General features: G+C 36.0%; 1 protein-coding gene across 1 annotated transcript; it reads right to left on the bottom strand.

The window, feature by feature from the left end:
* Positions 1–587: 587 nt before the first annotated feature.
* On the bottom strand, positions 588–13,101 carry LOC128550013 (tetratricopeptide repeat protein 17-like). Its single transcript, XM_053527850.1, has 7 exons — positions 12,894–13,101; positions 11,044–11,173; positions 10,317–10,476; positions 5,898–5,972; positions 5,297–5,416; positions 3,583–3,726; positions 588–3,203 (listed from the first exon to the last, which is right to left on the bottom strand). Exons 1-7 carry the CDS (start codon positions 13,099–13,101, stop codon positions 3,075–3,077), a joined length of 966 nt encoding a protein of 321 aa, XP_053383825.1. The 3' UTR covers positions 588–3,074.
* Positions 13,102–14,072: the final 971 nt, after the last annotated feature.

Below are 14,072 nucleotides of genomic sequence, written 5' to 3'. Positions count from 1 at the left end.
TTCTATTTTCAGACCAATGACCTAGTTTTTGACCGCACGTGACCCAGTTTCAACTGACCCAGATATCATCAAGGTGACATTCTGACCAATTTTCATGAGATCCATTGAGAAATATGGCCTCTAGGAGGTCACATGGTTTTTCTATTTTTAGACCTACTGACCTAGTTTTTGACCCCACGTGACCCAGTTTCAAACTCGACTTAGATATCAACAAGGTGAACATTCTGACTAATTTTCATGAAGATCTCATGAAAAATATTGCCTCTAGAGAGGTCACAAGTTTTTTCTATTTTTAGATCCACTGACCTAGTTTTTGACCCCACGTGACCCAGTTTCAACCTGACCTACATATCATCAAGGTGAACATTCTGACCAATTTTCATGAAGATCCATTGTGAAATATGGCCTCTAGAGAGGTCACAAGGTTTTTCTATTTTTAGACCTATTGACCTAGTTTTTGGCCCCATGTGACCCAGTTTCGAACTCGACCTAGAAATCATCAAGATGAACATTCTGACCAATTTTCATGAAGATCTCATGAAAAATATGGCCTCTAGAGAGGTCACAAGGTTTTTCTATTTTTAGATCTACTGACCTAGTTTTTGACCCCACGTGACCCAGTTTCGAACTTGACCTAGATACCATCAAGGTGAACATTCTGACCAATTTTCATGAAGATCCATTGAGAAATATGGCCTCTAGAGAGGTCACAAGGTTTTTCTATTTTTCGACCTACTGACCTTGTTTTTGACCGCACGTAACCCAGTTTCGAACTTGACCTAGATATCATCAAGGTGAACATTCTGACCAATTTTCATGAAGATCTCATGAAAACTATGGCCTCTAGAGAGGTCACAAGGTTTTTCTATTTTTAGATCTACTGACCTAGTTTTTGACCGCACATGACCCAGTTTCGAATTTGACCTAGATATCATCAAGATGAACATTCAGACCAACTTTCATAAAGATCCCATGAAAAATGTGACCTCTAGAGTGGTCACAAGCAAAAGTTTACGCACGGACGACGGACCCCACGCGATCACAAAAGCTCACCTTGTCACTTTGTGACAGGTGAGCTAATAAAAGCAGAATATTATGGAATTCAAATAATGAAATACGGATTTCAAAAGAATAATGTATTAACAAAGGCAAAGCTAAAAACTAGCATCGTAACAAAAATAAAAACTATTCATAATTGTACATATCCAATCAAACCCAATCCAATAATTTAAGTCGGTTGGCATATAAAGATATATAATTAGCTATAGCTATTGGCAGACAAGAATATTTAGAGATCATTTCATTTACGAAGTATGCTAACTATTTCTATTAATAATTGTTGTTGTTTTTGTTGGGTTTCGTCACATCCAGAAAATTTAGATCGTATGTAAACTTTTCCAACTTTCAATGGTAGAGGAAAACATTAGATGCCCCTACAGGCATTGTTACGAGTACAGGCAAGAAAAGAGGCAAAATGTCAGCCAGAGTTGTGAAACCTACCTCGTGAGGTCACCTCATGATGTGTGTAGAGTTTGAAAACATTTGATTCAACAATTCCTGAGAAACATGCTTACATGCAAAGCTTGCACAAAATTTTATGTTAAAGGAACTAAGCCATATATTTTTGGCAAAAAAAACAACTCTCAAATATCCATAAACAGTGAGTACTCTGAAAGTGACTAGTGGTACGAACTTACTGACATACGAATTTAGCAAGATTTTCATACAAATAACAAAATATAAGGTGCAGAAGGTAGTAAACGTTGCAACGCTTTTAAAAAAATGCAGAAAATTTACATTCCTCCTGCATTTTTACCAATATCTAACCTTTATTTTCACACACTTTTTAATTTTTCAGTGTCATATATATATTCTATGCCAAACTTGGTGGAAATGAACATGTTGAAAAAAATCACCCGAACTGTGGGCGAGTAGCTTTAGAAAGGGGTATAACTTTGACAAAATGTAAACCACAGTTATAAAATAAGCTCTGTTACATCTCATTATTATCATTATACCAGATTTGTTGAGCGCCCTTTTCTTATGGAATATACATTCAAGGGCGCTTTACAATTAAACATGTGACATATCACAGATATGTAGGAAAATAACAAGACATGACATATGCAATCATAAAACTGAGTTTATGCTGAGTTTGACAGCATTTAGCCAAGAAATGTATGAGAAAACTGCTTACAGCAAGACAAACAAATTTTCTATGTAAAAAAAGGGGGAAAAAATAAGCTGGAGATATGTTACTTCCCTGTAAAGTCAATTCAAGAGGCCAAGGATTTAGTGAGTTTGAAAACATTCCAAAATTTCTAAGTCAAAAAATAACTTGAACAAAATAAATGCTAGAGTTACTAATTCTACTAACTTTTGCTAACTCAAAAATGATAAATAGCAAAATCTTGAATTATGATAAACCTGAGTACCAAAAAGAACACACCTTTCATGCGTTTGGTGTAAATTACTTAAAACAGGCTTTGTATCTTCTATTAGTTTTCTTACTTCAATAAATATTCAAAATCCAGTGATCTTTCAGTATTTTTCTAAGCAAAATGAAGGACCATCTAAAATCAGTGTAGAAAAATACCAGACTTTTCTGTGAATGAAACCTCAATGAAGCTGGTCATTTACACAGTTTATTTCATACCAACACAATTATATGACAACTTCTTAGCTTTTAATAATGGGGTAAGACCCAAGATGTCCACCAGACAGACTGTGGTTAAAGTTGCCTCGAAAATATTTTCTCATTACCCTGAACAAAATCACCCCAAAAATGAACTTGTTACAAAGATTCAACTAGGTGAACACATCTATCTCCTGTCTAATATCTACCTGTTACAGGATGTAAACAGCCAGTCATACAGACAAATTCAATGTCACTTATTCTCAACACCATAGTAAAACAGACTTGCACCAACGTACCCAACGGGCTATAACTATCACAGTATCAATTTCAGTTTCTCAATATCTTCTGTCAACATCACTGTAATACCTTTAAAATTCACTAACAAATTAAAATCACAACACAAATCTGAACACATGGAATGTTTCCACTCTTTGTTTCATTCTTTAATTGGTTGCTGGGTTACTCTCATACAGTATATGAGCCGCAGTCTTTGTTTAGCAGGTTCAAATGTTGCCTGGAGTCCCAGAGTAGATTCATAAAACATGGCTGCATAGTTCCACTGTCCCTGTAAGAAAAGCAGTAAAAATGCATTAAATTTTGTATATGTTCATGTATTTCTGTTTTGTTATTTTACATTTCATTACAAAATGGAAATGTGAAATTAAAGTTAAAATAAGTGTACTCGACTGTTTAGATGCTCAATGTTAAAAAGGGGTCTACCTGTGGAAACTAGAGCTATTTCTGAGGTGATTAATACCTCTACATTACTGCTTAGTAAACACAAAGAGTAAACACACTACTGCATGACCACAGGAAATCTATGTATGACCACACTAGCCTTGGCATTCTCCAGTGTTTTGCCAAAAATATAGCAATCTAACCAACTTGAGCAAAGTAAAATATCCCTTTTCTTTGCAGTGGGGTATCAAAAGATAAGTTTTTACCTTAGCTGCATACAGATTTGCCATGTTAAAATGGCCGACAACAAGACCAGGTGATACATCCATGGAATAACTGGAAGCCACAATTGCGTCATTAATATACCCTGCTCTATGGAGAACATTAGCTATACTGAGTAATGCCACATCCTACAAAGAGAAAATCAAAAGATACATTGTTGTGTAAGCTTCTGATATACTACTTTACATACCAGAAATAACAAAATGTAACTTAACGTAACTTGTGGAAACTGTGTATGTCAATACTAGAAATGTCAGTCTTGTAGCTGACTAAATCATACCCTCCTTACACTGCCTTCCTACAAAAAAAGAAATCTGTTTTACAAATGTAAAATGTATTTAAGAAGAACCTGATTTTTAGAATTATTTGACTGTGTAAAAGGTTTACAAAGTACTGAATCCATTCTACAGTTAGTGAACAAACAAGCAAATTTTATACTGAAATGGGGTCATAACTCCTTAAACAAGAGTGCCAGACTGTCACAAAATACGCCCATCGGATGAAAACTGTTCGACTTAGAAAGCGAACAAGGCTAAATTTGCAGTTTTTCGAGTAATTCAAGGACCATAACCAAGTGTGCCTGGTGTAATTTGGGTGGTTATCAAACTTGGCCGAGATATTATGCCCACAAACATTGTCAGCAAGTTTGGTGAAGATCAGATGAAAACTCTTCGACTTAGAGAGCGGACATGCTTTGGACGCCGAATGCCGGCCGCCGCCTGCCATGGGTGTTCACCTAATACGCCCCACTCTTTTAGAGACGGGCATATAAAAACTGGTGTATTTTATTATCGTATACCTGTATACCAAAAGAGGAATTCAATCTATTCAGATATCTTTTCCAAAGTTATCAAATGGACATCAACATTTTGCAAAAGTTTAAGTCAGAAAAGGGCCAATATTGAGCCAAACATTTGTGGATTGTAAAATTGAACTAGGGCTAAATTTTATCAAATACCGGTACCTATGTACTTAAAATTAATTAAATCTATTCATCCCTTCAAATGCTCTTGACCAGAAAACAAATTTAAGTTGGTGCATTGTAACCAAAATTTAGCTTGGCCTGCACTTTATGATCATTCACCTGTCTACCAAAAATAATATAAATCTGTTTATTCTTTCAGGAGTTATCAAACAGACAACAACACTTCATTAAATTTTATGTTGAAGAGGAGCTGTAACTCTGGAAAAGATATGTGAATTATAACAAAAATTGTCCTAAAACTGTATTTTATATAACACACCTGTGTACAAAATATGAATTCAACCAACCTAAAGCCTTTTAAGAGTGATCACAGGTGCAGAGACTGACCCGCACACAGACATGGTAACTCCTAAACTTTAATATGGGGTATAAAAGGAATCAAAATTTCCACATTATCTCTTTATGTACATCTTCTCATCCCAAGTGACCATATTTAAAAAGAGGATGATTTCCTGGACAAGGGGATGGATGGACAAGACAAACATGTATCCTCCTCCCTATACCCCACCTTGGGTTTTTTCACTGCACAGACACAGTTGTAGACGATATGGCAACTTTTCAACTTCTGATGGTAGAGGAAGACCCCAAGTTTCTGCAGCCCAAGCAGGGTTTTGACCCCAAAGTGGTGCAGGGCAAGTGATTCAAAGTGATGACCCTTGTTCCTCATGTGAGGGGTACAGTACAAAACCACTTCTATTTCGTCTATACCATACCTTTGAATGTTTGGGTGCTGAATGGACAGCTACACGCAGACATTCTATAGCTCTGTTTGCATTGCCCTTCACTCTCCAATACAATCCAGCTAAATTTGCTATTACCCAGGATGTTTCATTCTGTAAATACAATATACAACACTGCCATTATCTACTGACCAAATTCAATTCAATTCTAAAATACTAAATTTCTTTTAAGTTTAAAATTAACAACAGCAATTAATGTGACTTTTCACTATAATATATTTGTTTTGATGTGCTTTATGATGTGCTTTATCTCAAAAGTTAACATGCTTTGCATTGTTGGGCGTACTGTCAAGCTGAACCAATATGAAGACCAGATGCGTTTTGTTTGATCTGTAATTTATATACTTACAGGGTGATGTATGCAATATATAATTTAGAAAAGTAATGCAGAAGAAATAGAATTTTCAAAAGTGAAGTGTACAATAAATATGAAAGTTCTGGAAAGTACCCTTTATAATGTAAGGAAAAACAGGCTGTTTTCTGCTAAAAGTTTGATATAGGCCCTGTGACTGAGACCATTATATACACTTGCTTGAAACTGCTTCATAGACTTATCAAATGAAGTTTAACCTACTTTTTTTAAGGCCCTGGCTATTCTTGTTCCAACCACTTCCACCGGCTCATGCTTCCCTCCTATCTTCTGCAGGACCTGTCAAATAGTCAGCACACAAAAGTTACAGAAAATAAAAAAATAATTTCACTCATCTTAGATAATTATAAAATGATAATACATACACATGTATTTTAATATGGTAAGTTATATCTAAAACTACATTTAATATGTAAAATGCAAAGAAGTGTAATTAATTCACTATTCATCTAAACAAGAGCTGTCGGATGACAGCGCGCTCGACTATTCGAAGAATTGATTGAAGAATGGGGTCAAAATATTTCCATAGATTTTCAGACAAAAGAAAAAAATGGATTAAACAAAAATTTTTCCTGTATTTGTGGATTTCGATTAGTCTTGCACTAAGTGGCAACGTGTGACCATGATGGCAAACATGTTATTAAGTTATATGTTAGGCAAAACATAGACTTGTATGAAAAGTTTAACTAATTTCCAAGTCTAAAAAGGGCCATAATTCAGTAAAAATAGTTGACAGAGTTATGTACACTTGCCTACAGATGGAAATCATGTTGATATACTAGTGTTAACAGTCTCAAAGCCACAGTTCAAATATTTTGACAAAAATTTCAAAGTCCAAAAAGGGCCATAATTCAGTCAAAATAGTTGTTCAAGAGTTATGTACTCTTGCCTGCAGATGGAAATCATAATGATAAACAAGTGTTAAAGTTTAAAAGCCATATGTCAAATAGTCTTGACAAAACATGGGACATATACGAAAACAGAACAATTTCCAAGTTCAAAAAGGACCATAATTCAGCCAAAAAAGATGACAGAGTTATGTACTCTTGCCTATTGATAGAGACTATAATACTGAACAAGATATAAAGTTTCAAAGCCATATGTCAAACACTTTACACAAAATATAAACTGGTACGAAAAACTTAACCAAGATTTCTAAGTCAGAAGGGGCCATAATTCAGCCAAAATGCTTGATGGAGTTATGTACTCTTGCCTACAACTGGATATGGTGATGGTAAACAAGTGTTGAAAGTTTCAAAGCTTTATCTCAAAAGACTTTGTCAAAATGTAGACTGGTACGAAAAACTTAACCAAGATTTCTAAGTAAAAAAGGGGCAATAACTCAACCAAATGCTTGATGGAGTTATGTACTCTTGCCTACAACTGGACATGGTGATGGTAAACAAGTGTTGAAAGTTTCAAAGCTTTATCTCAAAAGACTTTGCCAAAATATGAACTGGTACGAAAAACTTAACCAAGATTTCTAAGTGAAAAGGGGCCATAATTCAGTCAAAATGCTTGACAGAGTTATGTACTCTTGCCTATAACTTGACATGGTGATGGTAAACAAGTGTTGAAAGTTTCAAAGCTTTATCTCAAAAGACTTTGTCAAAATGTGGACTGGTATGAAAAACTTAACCAGGGTGTGACGCCGATGCCGACACCGACGCAGTGGTGAGTAGGATAGCTCTACTTATTCTTCGAATAGTCGAGCTAAAAAAGGAACTGAAATGTAGCAAAATTACTAAAAACTTCAAAAAGCTTGACAGGCCCTGTCCGAATCATGTTCAAAAGTTTTAAAAACAAGAGCTGTTGGAGGACAGCAACACTCGACTATTCAACAGCCTTGTCAATTGAAACAAGAGGGCCATGATGGCCCTATATCGCTCACCTGTTATCATTGTACTTAAGGACAAGAAGGTCCTCAGAAAAAATATCTAAGTCCAAAGGACAGGAACAACAAAGGGAAGAAATTTAACCAAAAAGAAAAAAAAAATTCTTACAAGGTACAGATATGTCAAAATACACCTAAAAATTGGAAGTACCATCCATGTTGTACCACAGAAAAGTGGTCTCGGTTTTTCCCTACGGCTAATAATAAAAAAGTTACTAATAATAAGTTATTTATAGTAACGTAAAAGGGAAGTAATTAAAAAAAAAAATTATTGTAAGTGAACAAAAGAAGGATCTGCCAAATAAATTTGTTGACATAAATGAAATTTCAGATCAGTCTCTTCAATAGTTACGGAGATAAACCCATTTTAATTTGAAATAAAGGGAGGTAAATAGAAATAAAATCAGTCCATAGTTATCTACCCTGATTGGCTCAGTCCAACTAATGACAATAACGAAATTTCAAATAAGTCTTATAAGTACTTACTGATATAAATCCATTTTGATTACAATCAGGGGAGGTAATCAGATATAAAATAACTCTGGAACCTACGATTGGATCTGATTTGTCATAGAATCCAAGATTTATTGTTGTTGAAGATTTTTTGGAAGTTTGTGTCAAATAAAACCATAAATGAAGTCTCTATATGGCTGCAAAAGCCAAAATAGCCAATTTTGGACCTTTAAGGGGCCATAACTCTGGAACCCATGATGGAATCTGGCCAGTTCAAGAAAGGAATCAAGATCTTGTGGTAATACAAGTTGTGTGCAAGTTTGGTTAAAATCAAATCATACTTGAAGCTGCTATTGTGCAGACAAGGTCAAAATAGCTAATTTTGGCCCTTTCAGGGGCCATAACTCTGGAACCCATTAAGGGTTCTGGCCGGTTTAAAAAAGTAACTGAGATCTTATGGTGACACAAGTTTTGTGTAAGTTTGATTAAATTCAAATCATAAATGAAGCTGCTATTGTGCAGACAAGGTCAAAATAGCTAATTTTGGCCCTTTCAGGGGCCATAACTCTGGAACCCATTAAGGGTTCTGGCCGGTTTAAGAAAGTAACCGAGATCTTATGGTGACACAAGTTTTGTGCAAGTTTGATTAAATTCAAATCATAAATGAAGCTGCTATTGTGCAGACAAGGTCAAAATAGCTAATTCTGGCCCTTTCAGGGGCCATAACTCTGGAACCAATAATGGAATCTCGCCAGTTGAAGAAAGGAACCAAGATCATATGGTGATACAAGTTGTGTGCAAGTTTGGTTAAAATAAAATTATAAATGAATCTGCTATTGTGCAGACAAGGTCAAAAATAGCTAATTCTGGCCCTTTCAGGGACCATAACTCTTGAACCCATAATGGAATCTGGCCAGTTCAAGAAAGGAACCAAGATCTTAAGGTGATACAAGTTGTGTGCTAGTTTGATAAAAATAAAATTATAAATAAAGCTGCTATTGTGCAGACAAGGTCAAAATAGCTAATTTTGGCCCTTTCAGGGGCCATAACTCTGGAACCTATAATGGGGTCTGGCCAGTTCAAGAAAGGAACCGAGAGCTTATGGTGATACAAGTTGTGTGCAAGTTTGGTTAAAATAAAATCATAAATGAAACCACTATCGTGCAGACAAGAAATTGTTGACACACGGACGCACGGACTGACGATGGACGATGGACGAAGGGTGATCACAAAAGCTCACCTTGTCACTATGTGACAGGTGAGCTAAAAAAATTAAGTCGAAAAAGGGGCAAAATTTTGTCAAAAGGCAAAACCGAGTCATGAAATCCATGCAATGTAAGTCAGTTCTGAAGTTTCAATCCATTCCCATAAGTCGTTATTGAGATACCAGTTTACATACAAAAACTTAACCAAATCCAGACACCCATGCCAATGCCAACACCAACGCTGACACATGGGTGAGTAGCTCTACCTATTCTTCAACATAGTCAAGCTAAAAATTAGAGAAGATAAAATTTGCTAGCATGATCATTTACCTTGATCTCTGACCTACCAGCCCCACCTACCAACAAGGGTCATCTACTGACCACAGACAGTAAGTTTATGAAGATTAATGAATGTAAGCCAAAGCGTTCTTTAGTTATTGAGTGGAAACCATTTCAAGTCTCAAGGTCACTGTGACTTTGACCTTTGACCTACTGACCCCTAAAGTAACAAGGATCATCTACTGAATACAGGCAATCATCCTATGACATTTGAAGACTATAGAACAAAGCCTTCTCTTGTTATTGCATGGAAACTGTCAAGATCAATAAGTATCAACTACTGACTACGGGCACTCATGTGTCAAAGACTGACAACTGTATACAAAGCATTCTTTAGTAATTCAGCAGAAACTCTCTTCAGTCTCAAGGTCACTGTGACCTTCACCTTTGGCCTACTAACACCCTGACCTTGACCTATTGCCTTCTAACAGGGGTCATCTAATGACCACAGGCAATCGCCCTATGAAGTTTGATGATTGGATGTCAAAGCATTCTATAGTTACTGAGCAGAGACTTTAGTCTCGAAGTCACAGTGACCTTGACCTTGACTAACCAATCATTCTAAGTAAGAAGTTTAACCAATTACCCTCATGTAACTGATTGGGAACAAAATGGTTTTCCAATTGACAGACCGACAGACAGTCCACCAATTATCAAAGCAATATACCCAGTCTTGAATAAAAGTATGGGGAATAACAAACATCAATATTTGCAGCCTGGCACTTAGCTTACCTCTCGAAGACCAGTTTCTGCATAATACTGTAGATTATTTCTATGATGTACCCCTGGTAAATCATCAACAACAACAGTGGAAGGAATTTCATATGAGCAGATAGGTTCCTTATATTCTTCCTTATTCACCTTGCTTTTGAAGTCTATATGCTGTCTTATACTGGAATACACAAACAATAAATAAGTAAATGTGAAGTCAATAATATCTGTGTGGGACTTATCTTAATGTAACTTGTAACTTATCCTATGATGTCCCCACATGATGCCACATGATGTCAAATACAAATGAGAAGTTTGACAGCAATTGGTGTAATAGTTTTTGAAAACCCTGCTTACATGCAAAGCTTTTGTGAGGCTGATACAGATTCCATCAAAGGGTGACATCGAAAGCTTAATTTAAAAGTTTTCAAACAGTCTTGCTTAAAATGAAATTTACAACTTTAAGTACCCTTGAAAAGGCCTCTTTTACAGATACCATAATTAATTTGTACCCACAAAATTATCTGATTATACAGTATTGTGATGTCCTATACTTCATGCTAATGTAATTCTAAAGTGAGGACTTACATATATCTTCATCTGGACAAAAAAAAAAAACAACAACAACTGGGACATACTAAACCTCCTTAGTGATTCTGTACAGAACAAATAAAATTTAAGTTTTAAGCTACACTACCATTCAATGTACACAAACGCCACCATCAAATAAATATAGACAACAACTTACTTGATTTTTTTCACAGACAAGGACAGCCATGTACTTGAGAACTTCTGAAGATCTATTTTAGGCATTGCTCGGCACTCCTCTAGTTTTGGTAAAGGAAGATGGAATCTCAGTCCAATATACTTCAATGTGTCTGAAATATTTGAGCCGTGCCATGGGAAAACCAACATAGTGGGTTTGCGACCAGCAAGGATCCAGACCAGCCTGCGCATCCGCAACAGTTTCTCCAATTCCAATAGGCTTTAAAAGCGAACAGCATGGAGCCTGACCAGACTGCGCGGATGCGCAGGCTGGTCTGGATCCATGCTGGTCGCAAACCCACTATGTTGGTTTTCCCATGGCACGGCTCATTTATATTTACTGAGTCTTCACCTGTTTCTAATACTTTTATGTTGTAACCACTTAGGCAAAGATTCTTAATTTTTTTATTTTACTTTTGTATACAATAAAACCAATATAAGGTAGTTCTGAACGTTTGGATCAAAATCTTTTCTACAATGAAAAATTTGATTCAACCCTAATTTTTCAAAACTTCTGAATGTACATAGAAATCAAAGCAAACTAGAGATGCTTTTGAGAAAAGTGCATGTCTCCCACAACTGCCTAATCATCTAAATAGTAAGTCAGTCTTTATATACTGTTTACTTAATCCACATGTGCATGCACTTTCTTGACACCAAAAGGACGCCGGTTTGGGGGCAAAACTTCGCAAGAAATCTAAGTGTTTTTGGTAATTCAAGAGCCATAATTCCGAAGTGCCTAGGCCAATTTGGCTAGTTATCGAACTTGGCCAAGCACTTATTGGCAGACACATTTTGTTGAAGTTTGGTGAAGATCGGATGAGAAATGTTCGACTTAGAGTGCGGACAAGCTTTGTGACAGACAGACACACAGACAGACTGGAGTAAATCAATATGTCTCCCACACCACTGTGTGGTGGGTGACATAATAAAACAAGGAGCTGCGTTCAATACATGCTTGATGCCCCCAGTGGCATCCTTGTCGATAGATTTTGTTTGCAACCTAAGTCCAAAACGAGGTCAAGGTCAAATTGAGGTCAGGTGATGTTTGAAGATGAGGAATGGTCACAGTTTACATCTGTATTAGTATCAATTTATTCTTGTAAGGGGTATTGATGCTAGACGAAATGGTCCCATTTGGTTAACCAAGAGATGGCCCATATAAAGCAACTTAACTCCAAAATGAGGTCAAGGTCAAAGTCAAACTGAGGTCAGGTGATGTCTGAAGATGAGGAATGGTCACAGGTTACATCTGCATTAGTATCAAGTCATTCTAGTAAGGGGTACTGATGCTAGACGAAACAGTCCCATTTGGTTAACCTCGCTGCTATTGAGAGGTGACTTCTTAAGGCATGGGGAAATCAGAACAAAATATCAACTTGTGAAATATGTTGACTGGCAGCTTCAGCCACGATTGCTGAATACAGGTGGCCACTAAAGCAGGTATAACTGTAAACAACTTTCACTGACAGATATATTGTACACTGACTGATAACTCTCTGGTTTTCTAACCAGAGGCCATACTGAATCCTTAAATGACTATGAACTATACAAATTCATGGCTAGGAGTCAGAATTCACTGTCTGCAACATCTAGATTTGTCTGAAATTAAGAGGACCATTTGTTTAAAGTAAAATAAAAGTTGTTTTTTTTTCTTACATTTACTTTTTGATTTATCAATAGTCAAGAATGACAATGGATATTAACACAGAAATAGAAAAGAACCTAAGAAAGTTGTTTTACATGTTTGTAGAAGGGAACTGGTTGTATCCACTTGCCTGTCCATGATAGAAGTGCTCAATATGACCAAAAAAGGACAATAAAATTTCTAACCTGGCAAGGCCTTGTCTGGTAACTGCATTATCTCCCTTTTCCATTCTTTACCATCCCCAACCTCCCCTTCTTGTGGACTATTTATCACAATATGAGCCTGAAAGGGGGGAGCTTTCTCAGCTCCACCTTCTTCCAGTGACTTAGCACCGTCCATCTGGGATCGTCCAATTGTGAATTGTGCACATGGTCCTTCAATTGCCTGCTTCATTTTATTGCGAATTGTGTCCCCCGATCCCTTAGTCCAGCCGTGACCCATCGCATGCCCCCCCCCCCCCCCCCCGCGTTGCTATCCCCCCGGTCATCACAACTGTTTACCTAAATGGAAGAAAATTTAATATCAGTTTACTATCTAATCAAGACGGCAAACCGTCCCTTAAAATTTCTCAAAAGATCAAAGCATTATCACTTTACTGTATAATCCTCAGTATAAATATATATCAAAAATAAACAGATAATTATATAATACAAGATTATGATAATCAAATCATCTGCATTAGTTACTTAACCATTACATTTTTTAGTCAACAAGTACTTGTCAATAATTAGTGACGTCACAATAATAACTACATGCTTCATTTGAAAATGCAATTAAAAATGTTCTGTCTAACAGTCTTGATTTTATGACGACAAACAACAATACCCTAGTTACATAGAAAACATATACCAATGCAAAGAAGACAAAATTAGTAAAATAGCTATACCAGGAAAAAAATGTTGCACATTACAAAATATGAAAATTCAACAAACTGAAAATGTTAACTGTTAACAGATATTCTCGTTCGGAAAAATAGATAACACAGAATGGTTTTATAGTCTTTCTAACTGTTAATTATGGGTATATGTCAGTTATTTCTACTTTCGTGTTAAACAGACATGCATATTCAACACAACAGTAATTCTAAGAGGAACATTTGTCTTACCATTTTAATATTTTTCACTTCTTCTGTTCCATGGTTCAATATGATACACAAAATGTTTTAAACATTATCAAATATTTTTCTCTGTAATTTTCAGCAATTTGCTTTTTCCATCCTGTTTATTATGGCAATATTATTTAAGCATAGTATCATAAGCTAAACTTTTCCGATGAATGAATTAATTTCGCTCATTTAATGTCTAATATACATTTTAGGTAATTCTACATTGCTAATCACCAGTCAATATTCTACTGTTCCCATA

The sequence above is a fragment of the Mercenaria mercenaria genome, chromosome 17, assembly GCF_021730395.1.
Source record: "Mercenaria mercenaria strain notata chromosome 17, MADL_Memer_1, whole genome shotgun sequence".
In the NCBI taxonomy this organism is placed as follows: domain Eukaryota; kingdom Metazoa; phylum Mollusca; class Bivalvia; order Venerida; family Veneridae; genus Mercenaria; species Mercenaria mercenaria.
This window is presented reverse-complemented; position numbering and strand designations above follow the sequence as displayed.